Genomic DNA, 26,818 nt, shown 5'->3' on the forward strand with positions numbered 1-26,818 from the left:
ACCTCTCACAGGTGGCCTCCCACCTCCGTCCGTCCGTCTGCTCCTTGGACACTCCAGGCGTCTCCTGCCCTGCGGCTCTCTGCACTGATCTGGTAACGGCGTGGTGTGTCCTCTCACCACTCGGAAGTCTCAATCAAATTTTATTTTTTAAGGGATGTCTTCTCTGACCACTGTATTTAAAATGTTATCTCCTCCCCCACCCACCTCTCCTTATCAGCCTTTCCGAATTCATTTTTCTAGCCAGCACTACTATTTAACATATCATATATATATATATATTTTTTTCATTTTACTTCCCATCACTAAAATGGAAGCTCAACGGAGGCAGGAGCTTCTATTCGGCTCTTGCTGCGCCTGCAGGCCCAGGACAGAGCCCAGCAGGTAAGAGGCACCGGGTCCGTGCCATGAGCACGTAAGGTAGGAGGAACACTTCTGGGGAAGGTCCGCTACGGCAGCAGGCCTGCAAGGGCAGGCACAGGCATGGTTTCTGAGAAATCCAGTACCTTGGTATACGCCACACTGTTTTCCTAGGCTAATAAACTAAGCAGTAAAGAAAGCCACCTGGATAACCTGAACAGTTCCCATCTCTGCAGGACTTCCGTGACTGTCCACAGAGGCTGTGAATAACCAGAGGCGGAGAGGCTTCTCCACTTTCTTATTTAAGTGCGTCTGTGGCTCTTTTTAGGTCTTTATTAGCCTGCCATCACACCTTTCAACAGAAACACTTCCTTAAAGTTTTTCTATCTTTCTGCCTGAACCCTCCAACATAGCTCCAGGAGAATCTTCTCACTGCCTCACTGCTCAAGAACCCCCAGCGGGGCCTCCTGCCTGACGTCTACTTCTCTTAAACCCTATTCGCACTGCTGCTCCTCCCAAAACTTCTACTGTTCTAGCAGATGCATTTCCCATTTCTGTCTCTGCACCTACCTGGTCAGGAGCACTTCATCAACTCCCATTTCTACATTCCTATTACACTCACTCTTTTTACCAGCTGCCTGGCTCTCAGCAAGTTGTGGTGTAAAGTCTTCAGGGTTTTGTCTTGTGTCTCACTGTTTCACTAACTAGACAGGGCCCTTGAGGACGGGAATTACCTGCACCTAACACAGTGCTACACACACAGCACCATCCTGAAAACTACCATGTGTTTATAAACATCTCTACTTCCTTAGTACTCTCCTTGTGTCAAAATAAGTTGTTAATAAGGAATCTTCCAAGTTACTTGCTTATGGAAGTTCTCAGGAACTTGCTCAAAATTAGGTTTATTTAAAATGAGCCTAGGAACCAAAGTGGTAACTTCTTTTATGTTAACGAGTAACTGATAATCACACAGGAACATAGTTCTTCATAAAAAAATCCCTCAAATTATATTACCTGTAACACTTTATGGCTAATTAACTAAATCAATGATATATGCTTTATTTTTAATTTTTTTTTGAAGTTGGTTGTTTTAAGATTTTTTGATGTGAACCATTTTTAAAGTCTTTATTGAATTTGTTACAATATTGCTTCTGTTTTTTGGTCCCTTGGCCGAGAGGCATGTGGGATCCTAGCTCCCCGACCAGGGATCAAACCCACAGCCCCTGCATCGGAAGGCAAAGTCTTAACGACTGGACTCCCAGGGAAGTCCCAATGATATATGCTTTAAATACAAATTACCATAATGTGAACTTCCACCTCTCTCTTTGAAAGCAGTTCCTGAAGGAGTTCTACTGCATCTGGTTGCCAGACATTCCCGACCTATTTGGGATTAATAAACTCAGATTCTTTCACAAAATAAAAGCAGGAAGTAAATGAAGATACACAAAAGTAGCCATAAACAGATAACACTAGAGAGAAGGACAAAATATATAGGCAGTTTTCAGAGAATATCATGGGTATATGATAAAAATGATCTTAAGAAACTAATAATTTGTCTCAGCTTCTCCCCATGTTACTCTCTTAAAGCATTTTATGCTTTAAAAAGATAAACCTGCACTAAAAACAAAGCATCATAAAACTTTTAAAAGAGGCCAATATGCCAAAGCAGTGCTTGTACACTGACTACAATGTGTATTTATTAAGGAGCAGTGACTATTACGTCTTATGTGTTAAGAGGTTCACTTGGCCAGGAAATTGGAGCCTCCTGCCAAAAGCCCACGAGGAGGCCCAGCTTCCTGCCAGCGCCCTGTACGTGAGCATCTGGAAGCAGGTTCTTCAGCCCAGTCAGTCCTTTGGGTTATTGCATTTCTGGTGCACATCTTGGCTGCAGAGTCATCAGGGACCCTGAGCCAAAACACCCAGCTAAGCTGTTCCCAATGCCTGAGCCACAGAAACTGTATGAAATTTTTAAAAAGCTTATTGTCGATTTAGACCACTAAATTTTAAGCTTAATTTGTTATATAGCAAGAGATAATTAATATACCATTCCCTTCTCTGATCCAGCTTCAAATTTCTTGAAATTTTATTTGAACCGTAACTAAAAATTAACAATTCCAAACAAAATTCCCATCTATGAAGACATTATCTCTCTTAATTTATTCAGATATTTTTATATCCTTCAGTATAATTCTGTCATTTTCTTCCTAAAGGCCCTTTAGCTATCTTTGTAAGCTTATTTCTAAATATTATTTTTGTTGCACTGAAAGGGATTTCATCTTACATTCTAATTTCTAGAAAACTATGTTAATAAAGACAGTATTTTAAAATTAATCATCCTATAAATCCCTGTTTACTCACAGGTATGGTATTATAGAGCTGACAAGGAATACAAAGTTGGGGTGTATCAGGATATAGCAAAATAGGGTAAAGATGACACTGTGGAATCTTCTCAGTGAATCCGTGATCTAAATATTGTACCTGAAACAGGACAAAGTTCATAATTAAAACATACTACTAAAAACTAGGGGACAGAAAGGACTCCCTGGTATTAAAGAGAATAAAAAAGAAAAGACATTCTAGAAGGAGATATAAATCTGGATTTAAAAAATCTCTAGGAAAAAAAGTAACACTGTATTTCCTCATCCCATAGTGTATCAAACCTCACTGTCAAAAGGTTTTCTTACAAATGAACAAAAGCTTTTTCTTTTCTTGAGAATAATCAAATTTTTGGAGGATGTTTAAAATTTTTCTTTTGTTTTTCCAAGTATTTTAGAAGTCCTGATTTCCATTTAATAAAAGAACATTTCTCAGTATTCCTCAGTTTCACAGTTTGGGAAACTCTGCATGTAATGTTTCCTTCCTGGAGAATCACACTGCATAATAAAGGTTCTGAGAAGTCCTATGAGAAAGAAACTTGTTTTTAAGTCATCGAATGTTCCTCAAATTTTGTAAAATAACTTTCTAAAGACTTCATTTTTTAAAGAACTTTGGGTTCACAGCAAAATTTAGAGAAAGGTACAGAGATTTCCCTCACACCCCAGCCTCCCTCACTGTAACATCCTGCACCACAGTGGTAATTTGTTATAATCATGAACCTACATGGATACGTCAAAATCAAGGTCCATACAGATTACGTTAGGGTTCACTTGGTGATGTACACCCTGTGGGACTGACAAATGTATAAAGATGCTCTGTGAAAACAAAGGGTGTTTTCATTGCCCTAAAAATCCTCTGTCCTCCCTCCCCGCAACCCCTGGCAAACATCTTTTTACTATCTCCATATTTTGCATTTTCTAGAAGGTCATATAGTTGGAGTCATACAGTATATGTAGCCTTTTCAGACTTGCTTTCACTTAGTGATATACATTTAAGGTTCGTCCATGGCTTTTCATGGCTTGATAGCTCATTTCTTTTTAGCACTGAATAATATTGCATTGTATGAATGCACTACAAGCTTATTTATCCGTTCACCTACTGAGGGACATCTTGGGTGCCTCCAAGTCTGGCAATTATGAATAAAGCTCTTATAAACAGGTTTTTGTGTGGACATGTTTTCAACTCCTTTGGGTAAATACTGTAAAAATTTAATAAACAGAAACCTCACTTAAACAGAGTTGGGAGATCAGAAAGGGGGAGCTCCATGTCCTTTGATGATAGCAGAGCCCAACAGGAGGAATACAGACTCTTCTTCTTTCCTGGGAAGGACTCAGCCAATGAAAAGCCACGGACTCTTTGTTTACTAGAGCCATACCCACTTCCTTTTTTTCTCTATAAACGTGTTCTCCTTTCCTTGCTTTGCAGGAACTTGCACGTTCCTGCAGACCCTGAATTGTAATTCTCTGCTGATCCTGAATAAACCCAACTTTGCTAGAGACGTATCTGGCAGTCTGTTTATTTCAGGTCAACAATACCAAGGAGTGCGACTGCTGGATCATATGTTAAGAGTAGATTTAGTTGTTGAGAAACCACCAAACTGTCTGCCAAAGTGGATGTACCACTGTGCACTCCCACCAGCAGTGGAGGGTTTCAGTTGCTCCATATCCTCACCAGCATTTGGTGTCGTCAGTGTTCCAAATTTTGGCCATTCTAGTATATGTGTAGTGCTATCTTGTATTAACTTGCATTTCCCTGGTGACATATGATGTGGAACTTCTTTTCATATCCTTATTTGCCATCTGTATGTCTCCTTTGGTGAGGTATCTGTTAAGGTCTGTGGTCCATTTTTTAAATTGGCTTGTTTTCTTACTGTTAAATTTTAAGAGTTCTTTGTATATTTTGGATAACAGTCCTTTATCAGATGTGTATTTTGCAAGTATTTTCTCCCAGTGTTTAGCTTGTTTTCTCATTATCCTGACATTGTCTTTTGCAGAGGAGAAGTTTTTAATTTTAATGAAGTCCAGCTTGTACCTTATTTCTTTCATGGGTCATGTCTTTGGTGCTGTATCTAAAAAGTCATTGCCATATTAAAGGTCATCTATGTTTCTATGTTGTCTTTCTAGGAGTCTTACAGTTTTATGTTTTACATTTAGGTCTGTAGTCCATTTCGAGATGATTTTTATGGAAGGTGTGAAATCTGTGTCTAGATTTTTTTGCATGTGGATGTTCCATTGTTCCAGCACCATTTGCTGAGGAGACTATCTTTGCTCAGTTGCATTGCCACTGCTCCTTTGTCAAAGATCATTGACTATATTTATGTGGGTTTATTTCTGTGTTCTCTAGTCTATTCCATTGATCTATTTGTATTTTGCTTTGCCAATACCACACTGTCTCGGTTAACTTTATACTAAGTCTTGAAGCCTAGCGTTGTCAGTCCTTTAACTTTGTTCTTCTCCTTCAATATTGTGTTGTCTATCCTGACTCTTTTGTCTCTCCATATAAACTTAAGAATAAAGTTTGCTGATATGCACAAAATAACTTGCTGGGATTTTGACTAGGATTGCACTGAATCCATAAATACAGTTGAAAAGACCTGACATCTTGACATCGAGTCTTCCTATCCAAGAACAGAGTGTTGCTCCATTAATTTTGTTCTTTGATTTTGTTCATCAGAGTTCTGCAGTTTTCGTCTTATATATCTTTGTATATATTTTGTTAGATTTACACCTAAGTATTTTGTTTTGGGGGTGCTAACGTAAAATGGTATTGTTTTTTATTTCCATCTGTTCACTGCTAGTATATGAGAAAGAAATTGAGTTATGTATATTAACCTTATATTCTGCAATCTTCCTGTAATTGCTTACTAGTTCCAAGAGCTTTTTGATGAGTCTCTTGCTTTTTTTTTTTTTTTTTTTTTTTGCGGTACGTGGTCTAGTCCATCTAGGTTATCCAATGTGTGGGTATACTTGTTCACAGTATTCCTTTATCTTTCAGTGTTCATTAAATCTGTATTGATATCCCTTTTATTTCTGATATTAGTAATTTGTGTCGTTTTTCTTTTTTTTTTCTTGGCTAGCCAGGCCAGAGGGTTATCGATTTTATCAAACTTTTCAACGAACCAACTTTAAATGTCATTAATTTTTTTCCCTTGAATTCCTGTTTTCAGGGATTCACAGATTTCAGCTCTACCTTGTCAGGAGCTCTTACTATTTCTTTTCTTCTGCTTACTTTGGCTTTTTTTTTCTTTTTCTAATTTTCTAAGGTAGAAACATAGATAACTGATTTTAGACTTTCCTTCTTTTATTATATGTGTGTGTGTGTGTGTGTGTGCGCGCGCGCGTGTGTGCATTCAATGCAATGAATTTTCCCCTCAGAACTGCTTTAGCTGCATCTCATAAATTTTGTAAGTTATTTTCATTTAGTTCAAAATATTTTAATATTTCTCTTGAGATTTCTTCTTTGACCCATGAGTTATTTAGAAGTTTGCTGTTAAATCTCCATGCATTTTGGGATTTTCCAGTTGTCTTTCTCTTACTGATTTCTAGTTTAACTCTATTGTGGTCTGACAGCAAACACTGATTCCTATTCTTTTAAATTTAAGGTGTGTTTTACAGCCCAGAATGTGGTCTATCTTGGTGAATATTCCATGTGAGCTTAACAATGTGTATCTTGCTGTTGTTGGAGGAATAATTCTACAGATGCTAATTATATGCAGTTGATGATGTTGTTGCTGAATTCAGTTATGTCCTTACTGATTTTCTGCCAGTTGGATCTGTCCATTTCTGATTTGGGGGGGGTGTTGGAAGTCTCCAACTATGATAGTGGATACACCTATTTCTCCTTGCAGTTCTACTAGTTTTTGCCTCACGTAGTTTGACTCTCTGTTCTTAGGGCCATGTTAAGAATTTATTAAGACATTCAGAATTTTATGTCTTCTTGGAAAACTGACCCTTTTTCATTATGTAATGCCCTTTTTCCTTGATAACCTTCCTTGCTTTGAATCTGTTCTGAAATCATTATAGCTACTCTTTTTTTTTTTTTTTTTTTGTGGTACACGGGCCTCTCACTGTTGTGGCCTCTCCCGTTGCGGAGCACAGGCTCTGGATGCGCAGGCTCAGCGGCCATGGCTCACGGACCCAGCCGCTCCGCAGCATGTGGGATCCTCCCGGACCGGGGCACGAACCCGTGTCCCCTGCATTGGCAGGCAGACTCTCAACCACTGCGCCACCAGGGAAGCCCTATAATCTATTTTGAGTTAATTTGTGTGTACTGTTTAAGACAGTGGTCTAGTTTCATTCTTTTGCATGTGGCTGTCCAGTTTTCCCAACACCATTTATTGAAGAGACTGTCCTATCCCCATTGTATATTCTTGGCTTTGTCATAAATTAATTGTTCACATGTGCGTAGGTTTATTTCTAGGCTGTCTATTCTATTCCACTGATCTATGCATCTTTTTTTTATGCCAATATCATACTGTTTTGTAGTTTTTTCTTGATAGCCAGATATGTACTGTGTAAAAGGAACTGCTATAAATGGGCCTTCAGTAATGTGGTAGGAAGGTGTGGCGGGAGGGGAAATGTTCTATAGTCTTATGATTACGTCTCAGTCTTTCACTGAGACTATGCTTTCAGACTGTGAACTTCACAAGTGTTTCTCAGTTTTTTGCTCTACTCCCTAAAGTGGGAAAGGATTATATAGTGAGCTGGAGTTGGGTCTTTTTCCCATGTGGAAAGCTAGAGTTAACTGGAATTGGGTAATTTCCTTTCCCCCAGGTTGATTAGGCTCTGGTAATACCCCAGATGCTTAGGCCCTGCTTAACTACTGTCTCCTGAGTGCAGGCCTTATTAAGAAAAACAGAATGCTCTAGCATATTTCAAAATGGTTCCTTTTCTCCTTCCTCTGCTGGAAGCATCTCTGATATTTATGTGAGAACCTGGTCAAGCTCTTGGAGATAAATCTCACAGAACCGTGTGGAACCTTCTGATGACTGGGTTCCCTGGAGTTTTTGCCTCTCAGAGTTGTCCACACTAAATTCCAGCAATTCTTGGGAATTCCCTGGCAGTCCAATGGTTAAGACTCTAGGCTCTCACTGCCGAGGGCCCGGGTTCAACCCCAGTTGGGGAACTAAGATCCCATAAGCCATGTGGTGCAGCAAAAAAAAAAAAAAAAAATCCAGCAATTCTTCCATTAGAGTTCTGGTCGTCAGTCTCTGCTCCCATAAGCTGTGACTCCCTATATTCACCTGACTCTCTAACTGTTGGGGCAGTGGTTTGCCCTTTGTACTCCCTCTCTTACAGATACAAGAAGAGTTACAGATTTTTCAGTTTGTTCAGCTTTTTACTTGCTGTTAGGATGGTGTGGCAACTTCAAAGCTTCTTAAATGTGGAACCAGAAACTAGAAGTCCTCAACAGTCCATTTTTAAAAATGCTTTATTTAATTTTGATTATTCAGTTTCTAAATTGTTTCAAGAATAAGGAATGTCAATAAGTTACTTCTGTTACCCCAACTTAATGAAATGAACATATCACTGTTTAATTGGGCTGTCTTGGCAGTCAGCATTAAAAAAATGAAATAGAATTGAATAAAAATTATCTGAGTACTTCACAGGTAGTTAGGGTACGTACAGTTACATGTAATGTCTATTTCTTAATGTGGATCACAGGATAACCTTGAAAGATATCAGGTTAAGGAATGAAAAATTTATTGTGTATACTTGAAATGCATAGGAAAATAATTAAAAATGATGATTAAAATATCAAAATACTCTCAAATTTAAAAAAGAGATATTAGAAAGTATGAAAAAAATATAGTTCACCACTATCTTATTTGGATCCTATATATGTAAAGATTCTGAATTTAATAACTTAATGAAAATTGAATTTCAATTTACTTTTAGATTAAAAAAGTTATCTGAACAATTCAAATGTATGTGAAAATAGACTCATTTGCATATAAACACATGAATCTGTTGAGTATCCATATACCTAAATAGTAACCCAAAATTTGAAACCATCGTACTTCTATTAAAAACCTATGAAGGGGCTTCCCTGGTGGCGCAGTCCGCCTGCCGATGTCGGGGACACAGGTTCGTGCCCCAGTCCGGGAAGATCCCACATGCCATGGAGCGGCTGGGCCCGTGAGCCATGGCCGCTGAGCTTGTGCGTCCGGAGCCTGTGCTCCGCAACAGGAGAGACCACGACGGTGAGAGGCCCGCGTACCGCAAAAAAAAAAAAAATCTATGAAGGGCTTCCATGGTGGCGCAGTGGTTGAGAATCCACCTGCCGATGCAGGGGACATGGGTTCAGTCCCTGGTCTGGGAAGATCCCACATGCTGCAGAGCAACTAAGCCCCGTGCGCTACAACTACTGAGCCTGTGCTCTAGAGACCACGAGCCACAACTACTGAGCCTGCGTGCTGCAATTACTGAAGCCCACGCGCCTAGAGCCTGTGTTCTGCAACAAGAGAAGCCACCACAGTAAGAAGCCCGCACACCTCAACAAAGAGTAGTCCCCACTCGCGGCCAACTAGAGAAACCCCATGTGCAGCAACAAAGACCCGACACAGCCAAAAATAAATAAATTGAATAAATAAAATTTTTTTTAAAAACCTATGAAAATAAATAAATGTATATGTATAACTAAATCACTTTGCTGTATACCTGAAGCTAACACAACATTGTAAATCAACTATACTGCAATAAAAATTTTAAAAAATAAAAATAAAAGATACCTTCCAGGAAAAAACCCCACGAAACCCTGTAAAGTCTGTATTCCAGCACAAAAAGTACAAGGCTTACATCAGAAATTTTGGAATCAGATGCTTAGATATGAATTCTAGTACCACCACCCACTGACATGTTGACCTCAGACACATCACTGAACATAAATTTCAATTTTCTTACTGGTAAAATGGGAATAGTAATCTACATCTATGATAGTTGGAAACGAATAAGAAAATACAAACACGCATATGTGAAAAAAGCTTAGAAACCTGAAGTGCTACGTTATTGTCAGGTATCATCATCAAATAGATAATAATCTCCTGTTCAAGTATTAACAAAAGACTTTTCTTCTTAATTTTCCCTCCCCTCCTAAAACCAAAATCTTCACAGGCTGAATGTCTCTTGATTTCATTGCTATACTTAAAGTACAATGTAAATGGAGGCGTTTTCCATCTATATTTTTATATACACATTATTTTCAAAGTACAGTTGACCCTTGAACAACACGGGTTTAAACTATGAGGGTCCACTTCCACATGGATTTTTTTCAGTAAAAACCTACTACAGCACTACATGATCGACAGCTGACTGAATCCGCGACACAGAACCGTGGACTTGGAAGAATGATATAAATTATACTCAGGTCAGCTACAGAGAGTGTCGTCTCCCCAGCCCTAGTGCTGTTCAAGGGTCAGCTGTATGCAGCTCTTCCTGAAGATTTCAGATGAAACTCAAGTACTATTCTTAGTATCCCGGAAAGAGTAAATTAACCCTAACGGGAAAGGGTAAATTAGGGTCCCGGGAATATACCGGAAACTAAGCCGTTTCATTTAGCACCATGCACACAAATAAGGCTGCCAATCACAAATAAGTGGCACCATTAAGGTTTCAGTGGTAAAAATCCCTATCTGGAAATATTCTTTTGTTATTCAGGTTAATAAATACACTTGAAAATAGAAAGAGGAATTCTTATTACAAATAAATATATAATGCATCTAAGTGATTCTCCTACATGAATGAACTCATTAAAAGATGTTTTAATCAAAATTTCATGTATCTGAACTTGAAAGACCTCTTAATGTTATAGCACTTAGCCTTAAAATAGTCACAAAAGAATTTCAGACTCACCCTGATAGTGCCGCCAATGACTTCCATTACTTTGCCTCGATACCACAAAGTATCTGACCCCCTTACTGCACAAGCTTCTCCCTTTCTCCAGAAATAAGGCTCCAAAAGACCAAGGCATTTTAAATTACTCTGAATTTCATTCATCATTTTTATTAGTTCAAATTCTGAAGAAATTATTAAAAATAGAAAGCATTTAGGAAAAATTCCCTACCATTTTCAAATGAAGTCATCATCAAACTTTAGTGACTTCATCACTTAGATAACATTAAAAGGAATTAAAAATCACTCCCCACATAATAGAGCTTTAATAAAAATCTAATTTAGTCAATAGCTTCAATATGTTTCGAAACATACTACTGACTAACAACATGTAAATTATTATTCTGATCTATGGTTACAAACACAAGCATTATCTTGGAAGTGCAAGAATCATTAAAAGCTCTTTGTTATTTGATGCTTAGATACAGCATAGTGCTGCGGGTATAATATTAAAATTCTAATATTGCTACTTCCTGCTAACTGGCTCATTATTCCCACAGTAAATTTATATGCCCATAACTGATGCCAGAGAGGGCAAGCTCTGGTGTCAGTTCCTATAACAGTTCTACTACTTTAGTTGCAAGCTCCTGGGCATAAGCCTCAGTCTGTTCTTCTGTAAACTGGGTGTAATAGTGCTAGCCCACATTATCAGTATTGCAGGAGATTGGAAGTAAGGCATCTGGCAACCAGTTCTAGCTATAATTATTTACACACGTCAAGCAAAGTTTCTGGATTAAGTACTGTTGCTCCAAGTCTGAAACACTACTCACTTCTAGAATAGCCAATTACACAGATTTAGTCTGGTTTTCAAATTAAAAAACAGTATTTAGCAGATCAACACATGAGACAAAAATTTCAACAAATTCGTAGCCCCCATATCCCTATCCGTAGGTGGACTTACTATGAAGCTAATGGAGCTTAAGTCCCGTGAAAGCTAGAGCTGCTGTGAGTCATCAAGTGTCCTGGACACACTCAGGTTGTAGAAAGGAAGCGTTAGTACATAAGCTAAAGAGATCTCAGGAAGGACCTGAATCTCAAATGGCCCTGACTCTCCAGTCATTTGTTGTGACTTCTTTTCTCACTTTTAAATGAATATAAACATTTGTATTCTTTTTTCTTAGAGAGCCTCCAAACTTGTATAACTGGATAACCATGCTTATCTTAGGCCCAATGTTTATCCATTCCCAATGTCTCAATAAATGATTTTCATGTGCTAGGCATTGTGCAAAGCACTTTTCATGCATTATTTCATTCAAACCTCACAACAACTCAGTGAAAAAGAGGTTCAGAAAGGTTAAATATCTGCCCAAGGAATTTCAATCCATGTGTATTTTACTAGAGATATTCCCTTCCAATTAAAATTCTCTAGTAGTAAAAGCGACCACTTGTACAGAATACAGCATAATGTGAAAGATCTTACCTGATAATTTAGGTACCACAAATATAGTTCCATCATCACCAATGCAGCTGACTACTGCCTCAAATACTTTCTGGTTAGGAATAGCTGGTGGTTTATAGCATCCAGTGGTTCTTGGTTCTAGAATTTTCTCCTTAAATTCAGACACCTCGTGTTCACTGAGAATATCAGCAGCTTTTTTGTCAGGGTCAGAGTTAATTTTAATACACTTAGTAACCACTGACTCTCCTTGTACCAGTGGGATTTCCAGAGACTTCTGGGATAATGAATGGTTGTTATGTAATTTATTAGTTCTGTAACATGCAAAAAAGAATATATCTAACCATGAGCAAATAAAAAAATTCTGGGAAAACAATATAAAAAGAATCCTTCAAATATACCTGAAGGATCAGTCTAGTCTAATTAATCTAGGATATCCTAGTCTAATTTGTTACATAAAAATGAGCACACTTTAAGTTATAATGAAAATTATTTTAAATTATGCATGAGCTTGATGATAATAAAGCAATATAATTTCACTTAAATGCATTAAATTACTATCCCATATTTACACGCTATTCTCTCTTAAAATCTATTAAGTATATCCCAAGTATCATACAATTAACTAGGTGTTATTGGGAAATACAACAGCTTCAAGCTGATTCTAGTTTAGCCCAAAGGCAGATCATACATGTGGCAAGTTATCAACATTCATAAAATAATACAAAGATAATGAGTCCCTTAAAAAATACAGTTTTTCCATACTATTCAGATATTAAGTGTTAGTGGTAACACATGCTATATTCATTCATAATTGCTTTACTTCCTGTTATTCCCTTCCAATTAAAAAAAATGCCTATAAAAAACCCTAGAAGGAAATATTAACATTTTTATCTTAGAAAAATGATGGCAGATTTTTGTTTCTTCCACTTTCCTGTATTTTCTTTCTTTCAAAAGGAAATGAGCACTGATAAGATAATAGCTGCATAATTCCTCAACTAACACCGCTCCCTCATCACTCCCAGCCTTGAGGTAGTAGTTTTAGTGCCAGAAAAGTAGAAAAGAACATTAAATTAGTGGCAGATATTGTTAGTTAATATAAACTTGCCCAGCATTTTTCACTTTAACATTTCTTTCAGCGAGGAACTGTGTTAGCCTGAAGTCAGTGAATGCAGGACTAGATGCAGAGCCTGGCTAACTGCCAAGGCCCAGGCAGTGAAGTCAGCATCTACCACATCTGGCCAACTACCTCGGGTTCCGTATTATTTCTGATCTCTCATTCTCCTTCCATTTCATCAAGATTGGGGTCCTGATCCAAATAAGGTAAGGTATAATAATCTAAGATAAAAAAAAGAGATCTGGCCACGTATGGTAGAAGGTGACCACTTGGAACATGTATCTGCAATTCTAATATACCTCTACCTCTAGAAGGAAAAAGATAAAGAGGAAACTAGAGTTACAGTGATATCCTGATCCTTCTCCCCTTGGATCAAAGGTATTTAAACCCCAAATTTAGTATCTGAAAGGATCTTTACATGTAAATATTGTTCAATTACTTTTTTGGCTACCCATTTCTACTCATTTGCTACCTATATCACACAAATATATTTTGGTATATACCTACCAGAATTTCCAACATAAAGCTTAAACATTTCTGCTTAAGCAAATGAGGCCAAAGGGTTCAGATCTGGTACCCACTGTGTAATTCTCTTTTCCTTTAGTTTAAAATGTACTGATAAATGCCAGAGCAAAGGGGGAAGTATAAAAGCAAAAATGTCTAGGGATTTAAACATTTAGCAATTCTGAATGAATTTACTTCTAAGCTGGCTCCTCAGGATTAGGTTATAAATCATTTTTAAGAGCAAACAAGAGGCAATTCATGTCTGAGCACACACAGATACGAACATTTACACAGGCACATAAGAAGCCTCCATCACAAAATGCTGTTTTAAAAAAATAGTCTATACCTCGTTTCTCTCAAAGCCAAACCCCTTTTAATCAAATATTTGGAGACATCAACAAACCCTCCTTCTTTATCTCTGCAGAAAATTTTCACAGGTAATGGCCATGTTGTGTTGTTTTCCTGCAGTGATTTAAGAGCAGAGTAAATATGAGACACAAAAACGCAACTTCGTATAAACATTACACTTTTCACAGGTATTCCCTCCACATTTCTCCATGCCAGAAAGAAAAATTCCCAAACAAGTAATTTTGATATCGGAACATATCAGAGAGAAAACAGCATGGAAGACAGTCATCAGAGAAAGACAGTTGTTTTGTGAAGTCTATCAGGAAGACTTCACTGTCCAGGGGAAAAATACCAAGCGGAGGAGAAAAAAGGACGACTGAAAACTGTGTTTTCCATCCCAGATTGGGGAGGGAGGAAAACATCCTCAATTACAAGTTCTCTATTCTCCTGAATTCTTTGTAATTATAGAACTAAAATATATTTTCACAGGTGTGCCTTTCTTCTGCTGTGAAAAGCCAAAGAAAGAACTACAAAACATATATTCTGTTTTATATGTTATTATAAAAATGGGGGAAGTACACAAAGAAAAAATTAACATGGAAAGACTTACAAGAAAATTCTAATCATTAATGCAATAAAATGTATCAAATTAGAAAAAAGTTAAGGAGACAAGGAATATTTCTTAGTGTTCTGAAAGGACATGTCCTATATATGTATCCTCTTCTCAAATCGGCACTCATACAAACACCTTTTATGATGTACAGTTAATATGATTTCACTAGAAGCCTAACTACCAATTCGTAAAGAATATCAAAGGCTTCAGAACTGCACTCTAGCATACATACCTTCTGGTTTTTAATATGCAAATTATCAACTCAAGAATATTAGTTTAGAAATGTTTTGATTCACTCATATAATCATTTACAGTACGTATCTATTATGAAACAGGCGTTACAGTGTTTTTTATTGGCCAGGTCGTGTGGCTTGCAGGATCTTAGTTCCCCAACCAAGAACAGAACCTGGGCCCTTGGCAGTGAAAGCATGGAGTGCTAACCACTGGACTGCCAGCGAATTCCCAAACAGGCGTGATAACTTGAAGACCAAAAAAAATGATGCAAAAAAATATCCAAATAGGGAATTCCTTGACAGTTCAGTGGTTAGGACTCCACGCTTCCACTACAGGGGGCACAGGTTCGATCCCTGGTTGGGGAACTAAGATCCCACATGCCACGCAGCCAAAAAAAAAAATCCAAATAGCTTACTATTATTTTCTCAACAAAATAAATGCTTTTGTAGAAAATGTCAATGAAATAACCAGTACACATCTACTGTACCTGTTCACACACTTGTATGACGATGGTTGCTACGGCTCCAGTGAGGTAAAACGAGAGACAGTCACAGGCTGTTGCTGTCCATTTGTCACTCCCACCAGCTGGTCTAAAACAAAAAATGACAACTTGTTTTATAACAAATAGCATAGGATATAGAAACATAAAAGAACCATCATATAAAAATATATTTCAACCAACTACATATGTAGTGAGAAGTCAATTTAAACATGGCTTTGTATTATTCTCACAATTTTCTTCCCCATTTTCATAGCCTTTTATTCATCCCTCTATTCTAGCTACGGCCCAAATTACATGCTAAGTTATTTATGTACATCTGTTCTGAAGCTACACTGAGAACTCTTAAAAAAGTAGATGTGTTTTAAGTTTTTTAAAGCTAGTATATACATTTCATATATGCTAACTACACTATAAACTCAGAGAGCAGGGATGGTGTATTTTGTGTTATGTGTACACACACTTGATTCTTGAACGATGTGGGGGTTAGGGGTGCTGACCCCCCGTGCAGTCAGAAACCTGTGTGTAACTTCACAATTGGCCCTGCATATCTGTAGTTCTGCATCCAGATACAACCAACCACGGACATGTAGTGCCATAGTATGTATTTACCATTTATGTATAAGAGGACCCGTGCAGTTCAAACCTGAGTTAAGGGTCATCTGTATATTATGTGTTGTATGTGTTATGTCCATCATATCTCCAATGCCTAGCATAGTGCCCAGCTCACAGAAGGCACGCCAAAAATATTTAATGGAAATACAAACAGTCCCTTTGTAATGATGATTTCTCTGCCCAAATATTTTTGGAAGATTTTTTCTGGAATTTAAAGCTAATTTGTATTACTACCCATGAATATTAGCCTCAATTATTTTTAGAAAATTTATTTTTAATAATCATGGTAAAAAGTGTTCAATAAATATTTGACAAATCAATGAAGAGCAGAGTATCAACATCATCATCTATTTTTGTTTGCAAAGTCGAAACTGAGTGACTTTAGATGTTTCTAACCATCAAATCCACCCCCAAAGAATAAAGAACTAGTACCACTAAAGAGATTACAAGTAAATACTGCAGGCTCTGAAGGCTCTCTAGAAAAGGCTTCTAGATGTGGAGTTTCATTAGCGCTGCCCCATCCTCTGAGTAAATAAGCAATGTGGCCAATCTTTTCACACTGAATGGTTTATGTGAGTGAACTAAAGAAATCAACTGTGGGGCTTCCCTGGTGGCACAGTGGTTGAGAGTCCGCCTGCTGATGCAGGGGACACAGGTTCGTGCCCCGGTCCGGGAGGATCCTACATGCCGCGGAGCGGCTAGGCCCATGAGCCATGGCTGCTGAGCCTGCGCTCCGCAACAGGAGAGGCCACAACAGTGAGAGGCCCGCGTACCGCCAAAAAAAAAAAAAAAAAAAAAAGAAATCAACTGTGTATGTAGTTTGACCAAATAGGATTTAGTAAAACTATTTATTAAGAAGCCCAAACAGTGTTTCTATGAGCTAAGAAGCTTATATTATCAGTGACGCCTTGAATTAGTTATCGTTTTTTATTTATAATAAATAAATAATAATTATTATTTTTAACATACAAGCATCATTAAGGTTTTCCTATGATTTATTAAGAATACACACTTTAAAATATTACCTTTTGAACATCTGAAAGTATTCACAACATTTCAAAAAATCTATGGCATGTATCCATAAAACTTTGTGTTTCAGTTGAGAAAGATAAAAAAGTTCTGGAGATGGACAGTGGTAAAGGTTCCATTACTTAAAGCCATGGAACTGTACACTTAAAAATGATAAATTTTATGTTAATGTATATTTTACCACAATAAAAAGAAATCTATAAAAAAGATTTCTCAGAAGGGTAGTAAAGCATAGTGGTTAGAACTCTGGTTCCAGAATCAGAACTTTAATAATCCTAGTTCAACAGTTTGATGTATTACTCTGGATTATAAAATATTTAACCTCTTGAAGACTCAATTTCCTTATCTTTAAATAATACTTTTTATCTATAGCTTAAAGGTCTGCTGTGATAATTAAGTAAAATAATGCCTGTTAAGGCAATTAATACAGGGTCTAGACATGCTTAAGGTTAGCTATTATTAGACTCCTGAAACAGTGGTATTCCATTACAGTCCATAAGACATAATTCAAGGTGTCAATAGGAATGCATTCTCTACAAGAGGGGTCCCCAGCCCCCAGGGTGTGGACTGGTCCACGGTCTGTTAGGAACTGGGCTGCACAGCAGGAGGTGAGTGGCGGGCGAGCAAGCAAAGTGTCATCTACCGCTGCCCATCACTCTCGTGTTACCACCTGAACCATCGCTCGCATTACCACCTGAAATATACCCCCCACTACACACCCCATCCATGGAAAAATTGTCTTCCATGAAACTGGTCCCTGGTGCCAAAAAGGTTGGGGACTGCTGCTCTACAATACTGGGTACAATTAAGGGACTGACAGAATTCTGTTCTATCAATGAACAGAGCCTCCACAACAAAGGGAAAAGGACAGCATCAAGATAGGGAGGAGAGACAGAGACACATTCTCGCCAAGGAAAGACCCACGCCCCAGCTGCAGCGATCCAGAATCAAGAGGGACCACAAAGGAGGGAGAGAGCTGAGCTCTACATGAGGCATGCCAACTGATACTGAGCAGGGCCCTGTAGGGCTCCTGGGCACAAAAACTTTGTGTCTCCCATTTTTTTGAGTATAGGAAATACCCTTCACTTGGCATCACGACCGCTAGATCCTGTACAGGACAGAGTCCCCGGAACACCTGGCTTTGAAAACCAATAGGAAATATGACCAGGAAAACTACAGAACTGCAGAGAACATGATGCTGAAAGCTCAGCTTCTCTGTACACTGGTGCTGAACTGAATCTTGGAGACAGAGTTTTGGGTGAAGTAGAAAAGGATAGCTTTATTACTTTGCCAAGCAAAGGGGGAAACAGAGGGCTACTGCCTCGAAAAACTATGTGTTCCAACTTGGAGAGGACAGTGAGAAGTTTTATAGTAATGGTTCGGGGCTTTCCTGATGGTGCAGTGGTTAAGAATCCACCTGCCAATGCATGGGACACAGGTTCGAGCCCTGGTCCAGGAAGATCCCACATGCAGTGGAACAACTAAGCCCGTGTGCCACAACTACTAAGCCTGCGTTCTAGAGCCTGCGAGCCACAACTACTGAGCTCGTGTGCCACAACTACTGAAGCCCACACACCTAGAGCCCGTGCTCCACAACAAGAGAAGCCACAATGAGAAGTCTGTGCACTGCAACGAAGAGTAGCCCCTGCCCGCCACAACTAGAGAAAAGCCGACATGCAGCAATGAAGACCTGATGCAGCCCAAAAAAAAAAAAAAAAAATCGTTCAAAGAAGGCGTGATCACATGGACATTCTTCTGATGGGTTGGTAGAGACATATATCAGCGTCAGCATCATCAACCTTCACTGGTTCCAACTGGTCTGGGGTCTACATGCTTGTGGGCAGCATACTATCATTAATCGTTAACTTCTCCCACCTGGAGGGGGTTTCAGTATCTCCAAAACAGCTCAAAGATATTGTTGTTTATCCACTGATGGGGAACCAGGACCCTCCCCAAGGCTGCACTACTGTTTCTCTTGACTGTTTTTCCCTGGTCTCGCATCCCCTCCCTTCCCTAATTAACAACAGTTTGAATCTGCCCATTGGAACTCAGGTCATGGAGGCTGAATGAAAGCTATTTCCTGTAATCAAAGAAATGGGGGACACAGAAAGTCTTTGTGCCAGGGAGTCCCAGAGGGCCCTGCTTGGTAGTAAACAGAAAAACCTGCCCTTAAAGGGCCTGTGCCCAAACTCACTCAACCTAAAAACAAGTGCAAAAACACCAGATTGAAAAGGGCATGGGCCACACACGAAGAGGACTCACTTACTAAATCTTAAAGCATTTGCTGGAGAGGGAGAAACCAGCTGGGATGCCCCCTAGGGACTGAGACACTAGCAGGAGCCTTTTTTTGTGATCTCAGGCTACCTTGCTATCACTAGCACTGAAATTCTCCCTCTAACCTATTAGCACTAACGGGTCTGCCCTGCTGAGAGTCCTGCCCACCTGAGCCTCAGCTGGGCCTCACAGCCATGCAAGCAACAGCCCTGCCCACCAGCACCCCACAGCAGCCGCTGCCCTGCCACAAGAGGAGGGCACACAGAGCCCACAGAGGGGACACCCCTTGAGTGCCAGGCTGTGGCCACCAGGCAGGATTGTACCCCTGAGTCCCACTGAGCATCTCCTAAGTAAGGCCACTCTTTCAAGACTGGAAGAGAGAGCTGATTTATCTAATACATATGAACAAACAGAGAATTAGGCAAAAAGAGGAGACAGAGGAATATGTTCCAACCAAAAAAACAGATTAAAACCTCAGAAAAAGAACTAAACAAAACAGAGATAAGCAACGGACCTGGTAAAGACTGAAAAGTCATCATCATAAAGATGCTCACCAAACGCAGGAGAAGAATGGATGAACACCATGAGAACTTCAACAAAGAGACAGAAAATATAAGAAAGAACCAAACAGAAGTTGTAACTGAATGAAAAATGCCCTAGAGGGCTTCAACCGCACACAGGATGAAGACAAAGAGCGAATCAGCAGGCAGAAGACAAAGCAGTGGAACTCACCCAGACAGAGCAGCAAAATGGGAAAAAAAAAAAAAAAGTGAAGATAAGAAACTTTGGAGACAACAAGTGGAATAAACATTTGCATTATAGGAGACCCAGAAGATGAAGACAACAAAGAAAGAAAGAAAGGACCAGAAAAATTATTTGAAGAAATAGTGGCTAAAACTTCCCTAATCTGAGGAAGGAAACAGACACCCAGGTCCAGGAAGCCCAAGAGAGTGCTAATAAGATGAACCCAAAGGATCACATCAAGACACACTATAATTAAAATGGTAAAAGTTAAGGATAAAGAGAAAATCCTAAAAGCAGCAAGAGAAAAACAACTTGTTATGTACACGGGAATCCCCATGAGGCAATGAGCAAATTTTTCAGCAGCAACTTTAAAGGCCAGATGGGAGCGGCATGACTATTCAAAGTGCTGAAAGAAAAAAACTTCCAACTAAGAATTCTCTACCCAGCAATGTTTTCATTCAGAATTGAAGGAGAGATTAAGAGTTTCCCAGATAAGCAAAAGTTAAAGGAGTTTGTCATCACTAAACCAGCCCTACAAGAAATGTTAAAGGGATTTCTTGAAGCTGAAAAGAAATGGCACTAATTAATAATAAGAAAACATACAAAAGTAAAAATCTCACTGAAGATGGTATAACAAAAGTAGTGGATCAATCACTTATAAAGCTAGCATGAAGGTTAAAAGATAAAAGTAGTAAAATTAATCAGAAGAAAGTACACACACAGACTGAGAGTGAAGTTATAAAAAAAGAATTCCATGCAAATGGAAATAAAAAGAAAGCTGGAGTACCTATACTCATATCAGGCAAAAGAGACTTTAAAACAAAGATTGTAATAAAAGACAAAGAAGAGCATTACATAATGATAAAGGAGTCAATCCAGCAAGAAGATGTAACATTTATAAGTGTATATGCACCCAACACAGGAGCACCAAAATATATAAAGCAAACATTGACGGACTTAAAGGGAGAAATTGAAAGCAATACTATAAAGGTAAGGGACATTAACACCCCACTTGCACCAATGGATAGATCATCCAGACCAAAAACAGTAAGGAAACAGCAGATTTAAATAACACGTTAGATCACATGGACTTAACAGATATATGCAGAACATTCCATCCAAAAGCAGCAGAATACACATTCTTCTCAAATGCACATGTAACATACTCCAGGGTAGATGACATGTTAGTTTACAAAACACGTCTGAATAAATTCAGAAAAATGAAATCGTATCAAGCATCTTCTCCAACCACAATGGTATGAAACTATAAATCAATCACAAGGGAAAAAAATGGGGAAAACCACAAAAACGTGGAGATTAAACAACATGCTACTGCACACCCAATAGGTCACTGGAGAAATCAAATAGCTAGTGACAAATGAAAACAGAAATACAACATACCAAAAATCTACAAGACACAGCAAAAGCAGCTCCAAGAGGGAAGTTCACGGCAATTAGGCCTACCTCAAGAAACAAGAAAAATCTCAAACAAACCAACTTTACACCTAAAGGAACTAGAAAAAGAAGAATAAACAAAACCCAAAATTAGTAGCAGGGAGGAAATAATAAAGATCAGAGCAGAAATAAATGAAATAGAGACCCCCCCACCGCAAAAAAAACCCCAATAGAAATGGCCAACAAAACTAAGAACTGCCTCTTTGAAAAGATAAGCAAAATCAACAAAACTTTAGCTAGACTCACCAAGGAAAAAAAAGAGAGAAGACTCAAATAAATAAAATCAGAAATAAAAGAGGGGATGTTAACAACTGATACCACAGAAATACAAAGGATCATAAGAGACTATTAACAATTATATGCCAACAAAATGGACAACCTAGGAGAAATGGATAAATTTCTGGAACCACACAATCTTAGCAACTGAATCATGAAGAAATAGTGAATAGACTCATTACTAGCAAGGGAATTGAAACAGTAATAAAAAAATCTCCCAACTAACAAAAGCCCAGGAGTAGACAACTTCACTGGTGAATTCTACCAAACATTCAAAGAAAAATGTTTTGAAGAATTCTCAAACTCTTCCAAAAAACTGAAGAGGAGAGAAACCTTCTGAACACATTTTATGAAGCCAGTATTTCCCTGACACCAAAACCATACAAGGACACCACAAGAAAAGAAAATTGCAGGGCAGTATTTCTGATTAACATAGCTGTAAAGATCGTCAACAAAATATTAGCAAACAATACATTAAAAGGGTCACATATCACGATCAAGTGGATTTATTCCAGCAGTGTAAGGATGGCTCAGCACCCACAAATTAATCAATGTGGTACATACAGTAATAGGATGAAGGATAAAACCATATAATCCATCTCAATAGATGCAGAAAAAGCATTTGACAAAATTTAACACCGATTTATGATAAAAACTCTCAACAAAGTGGGTACAGGGAGAGTGTATTTCAACATAATAAAGGTCATATATGACAAACCCATAACTAACATCACACTCAATGGTGAGAAGCTGAAAGCTTTTCCTCTAAGATTAGGAACAAGACAAGGATGCCCACTCTCATCACTTTCATTCAACATAGTATTAGAAGTCCTAGAAAAAGTAATTCTAAAATTTGTATGGAACCACAAAAGATCCCGAATGTCCAATAAACAATCTAGAGAAAGAAGAACAAAGTTGGAGGTATCACGCTCTCTGATTTCCAACTATACTACAAAGCTACAGTAATCAAAACAGTATGGTACTGGCACACGAGCAGACACATAAATCAATGAACATAATAGAGAGTTCAGTAATAAACCCACACATATATGGAAAATTATTTTATAACAAGGGAGCAAAGAACATACAATGGAGAAAGGATAGTCTCTTCAATAAATGGTGCTGGGAAAACTGAACAGCCACATGAAAAAGACCACTAGACCACTATCTTAAGCACAAAAATTAACCCCAAAAGAATTAAAGACTTGAATGTAAGAACTGAACTATAAAATTCCTAGAAGAAAACATAGGCAGTATCCTCACTAACCTCAGGCTTAGCAATTTCTGTGGATCTGACGCCAAAGGCAAGGGAAACTAAATCAACAAATGGGACTGCATCAAACTAAAAAGCTTCTGCACAGCAAAGGAAACCACCATCAAAATGAAAAGGCAACTTACTGAATGAGAGAAGATATTCTGCAAATCACGTATCCAGTAAGGTGTTAATATCCAAAATTATAATGAACGTATACAACTCAACAACAAAAATCCCCAAACAGCCTCATTAAAAAATGGGCAGAGGATTTGAATAGACATTTTTCCAAAGAAGACATACAGATGGCCAACAAATATATGAAAAGATGTTCAACATCAGTAATTATTAAGAAAATGCAAATCAAAACCACAAGAAGGTATCACCTCACATCTGTTAGAATGCCTGTTATCAAAAAGACAACCAATAAAAAGTGTGGGCAAACGTGGAGAAAAGGGAACCTTCCTGCACTGTTGGTGGGAATGTAAATTGGTATAGCACTACTGGAAAACAGTATGGAGGTTCCTCAAAAAAATAACTACTATATAACCCAGCTATTCCACTTTTGGGTATTCACCAGAAGAACCTGAAAACACTAATTCAAAAAGATATCTGTGGGCTTCCCTGGTGGCGCAGTGGTTGAGAGTCCGCCTGCTGATGCAGGGGATGCGGGTTCGTGCCCTGGTCCGGGAAGATCCCACATGCCGCGGAGCAGCTGGGCCCGTGAGCCATGGCCGCTGAGCCTGCGCTTCCGGAGCCTGTTGCTCCGCAACGGGAGAGGCCGCAACAGTGAAAGGCCCGCGTACCGCAAAAAAAAAAAAAAAAAAAGCTATCTGCACCCCTATGTGAACTGCAGCACTATTTACAACAGCCAAGATATGGAAGCAACCTAATGATCCATAAAATGGAATAATGGATAAAGGACATGTGATATACACACAATTGAATACTACTCAGCCATAAAAAAAAAAATGCAATCTTGACATTTCTAACAACATGGATGAACCCTGAAGATATTATGCTAAATGAAATAAGCCAGACTGAGAAAGCCAAATACCACATGATTTCATTCATATGTGGAATCTAAAAAACCAACAAACAAAAGAGAAACAAACTCATACATACAGAAATCATATTAGTGGTTACCAGAGGGGAAGGGAGTTGGGAGATGGGTGCAAAGGGTGAAGGGTGTCAATTATAACGGTGATGGATGGTAACTAGGCTTGTGGTGTGATCACTTTGCAGTGAATACAAATGTCAAATTATAATGCTGTACAGCTGAAACTTATATAATAAAAAATATCTGGTGAATTTACCTTTAAAAATTTTCAATTTGTTTTTCAATTATAGTTTTATATATTCAAAAGCAAAGAGAATATAATAAATCTCATCTATCATTCAGCTTTGACAATTGTCAATACATGACCAATTCTATTTCATCATATTCCCATGTATTCACTCCCATCCCTGATTATTTTTTTTAATATTTATGTGTGTATGTATGTATGTATGTATGTATGTCTGTCTGTCTGAGCTGGGTCTTCGTTGCTGCACGAGGGCTTCTCTAGTTGCAGCGAGTGGGGGCTCTTTGTTGTGGTGCACGGGCTTCTCATTGCGATGGCTTCTCTTGTTGCAGAGCACGGGTAGTTGTTGCACGTGGGCTCAGTAGTTGTGGCTCACAGGCTCTAGAGCACAGGCTCAGTAGTTGTGGTACATGGGCTTAGCTGCTCCGCAGCATGTGGGATCTTCCCGGACCAGGAATCGAACCCGTGTCCCTTGCATTGGCAGACAGATTCTTAACCACTGTGCCACCAGGGAAGCCCCTAATTATTTTTAAATCCCAGATTTAACATTATTTCATTTGAAAATATTGTAGCTTGCATTTCCAAAACTAAATCTTTTTTTTTTTGCGGTACGCGGGCCTCTCACTGTTGTGGCCTCTCCCGTTGTGGAGCACAGGCTCCGGACGCGCAGGCTCAGCGGCCATGGCTCACGGGCCCAGCTGCTCTGCGGCATGTGGGATCTTCCCGGACCGGGGCATGAACCCGCGTCCCCTGCATCGGCAGGCGGACTCTCAACCACTGCGCCACCAGGGAAGCCCCAAAACTAAATCTTTTTAAATAAACATAACCACAGTACTGTTGTCACATTAAAAAATAATAATTTCTTAAGATCAACTATTCTTAAGATCAACTATTCAGATGGTGTTTTTTTCCTGATGTTTCAAAACAGTCTGAATTGGTAAACAAAATCCATACATCATGAATGGGCAATATGTATCATTAGTGCCCCTTCCATCTCTTTCCCTTATAATTTTCTGTTGAATAAACAGAGTTGGTTTGCAGTTTCAATGGTCTGAATTTAGCTGACTGCATTCTCATGGTGTTTAACATGTTCATCCATCTCTTGTATTTCCTTTAAATTCATAGTTAGGTCTAGAGTCTCGATCAGATTCAGGTTCGCCTATTTCTTTTTTCAGCAGTACTATTCAGAGATGGTGCTGTGTACTTCCCTCAGGAGGTACATAATGTCTGATTCTCTTTTGTGATGTTAGCAGCCACCAACAATCATGTCTAGATCCCTTAGTATATAAGAGTTGTAAAATGGTGGTATTCCAATGATATCATTCTTCCTTTGTTAGAAGGAATGCTTATAAAGAACAACTTTCCCTTACCACCTAATTGATATCTCGAGACACAGATTGTACAGGAAAAACAAGTGCTCATTTCCCTTATTTACCAATTTTCAGAATAATGAACTAGTTCCCTAGAATCCTCTAAAAGTGATTTTTTTAAAAAAAATCACTTTATGAATTTAGAGACTTAAACATATCAAATGCTTTGATACAACATAATAATCATCCTACTGCTGTTCAAACTGTCCCATCTTTGGTCAGTGGAAGTTTATTCAGGTTGGCTACTGAGTCCTGTTGTCATAATCTATCTATCCATCCATCTATTTATTTATAGCTTTCTTGCTTTTTGCTAGGTCAAGATATTCTAGGCTCACACTGTGTATTTCCTTCCCAAGACCTGGAATCAGACATTTTCCCAAAGAGCACTAAATTCTTTTAGTGGGAAATGGTATTTGGAGACCACAATTTGTGCACCAGCATGGCTCATTGCTACTGGGTCCTTCATGTTACAAGGCTAAATAACATGTTTTTTTATAATTAAAATACCTCATCAGTTTCTACTGATACTATGAATTCAAAATCAGGAGTACAAGGTAAATCAACCTTAATCTTACATTTTTACCATCTAACAACTGTTCTTTATGATATGTAACATAATTACTATTTTGAATTATCCCACAAAACACACACAACAGTTTCAGTAACACTACAACCAACTTTGGGATTAATAAAAACAGCTGACTTGGGGGGGGCAGTTATTTCTTGTCCTTACGATATATTTTGGTAAGCATGTACAGTCAACTTATTGTGTTTTAAAGTCACTTGAAAAAGTTCCTCTCTGTGAGGCTATACCACCACCACATACAGTTAATTTCATTTTACTATTTTTACTGATTTGTCTGCATAAAATATTAATGTTGTTCTAATGTTAAACTGATATTGTTAGTAACCTCTTTTCCCCAACTTATTTGAAGTACTTACTCTTAGTTAATACCAATGTGACAACAGGAGGTTGATTCAGCTTCTCACATATACTCTCCTTTCTCCCTCCATTCTTTGAAATTGTGACTGATCTACTTTGCATTCTATACTGTTTTCCTAATAACTATCATTTAATCTTGGTTCTTTTGGTAAAATAAATGTAATGTTCACCACAATTCTTATGTCAAAATCTCTCTCGTTGGTTACCTAAAACTTGTTCTCTT

General features: G+C 38.4%; 1 protein-coding gene across 1 annotated transcript in view; it reads right to left on the reverse strand.

Moving 5' to 3' along the window:
* RNF17 (ring finger protein 17) overlaps positions 1–26,818 on the reverse strand; it is a 106,840-nt gene that overhangs the window by 11,192 nt on the left and 68,830 nt on the right. Inside the window, exons 23-28 of the mRNA XM_027116771.1 lie at positions 15,322–15,424; positions 13,986–14,101; positions 12,043–12,332; positions 10,584–10,747; positions 2,716–2,835; positions 1,657–1,737 (exon numbers count right to left, since the gene is read on the reverse strand). Of these exons, the coding sequence (XP_026972572.1) occupies positions 1,657–1,737; positions 2,716–2,835; positions 10,584–10,747; positions 12,043–12,332; positions 13,986–14,101; positions 15,322–15,424 (874 nt within the window). The remainder of the gene's footprint in view (positions 1–1,656; positions 1,738–2,715; positions 2,836–10,583; positions 10,748–12,042; positions 12,333–13,985; positions 14,102–15,321; positions 15,425–26,818) is intronic.

This window comes from Aethalodelphis obliquidens, unplaced genomic scaffold (assembly GCF_003676395.1).
Source record: "Aethalodelphis obliquidens isolate GAN/ISIS:26980383/991018 unplaced genomic scaffold, ASM367639v1 scaffold16, whole genome shotgun sequence".
Classification (NCBI taxonomy): Eukaryota; Metazoa; Chordata; class Mammalia; order Artiodactyla; family Delphinidae; genus Aethalodelphis; species Aethalodelphis obliquidens.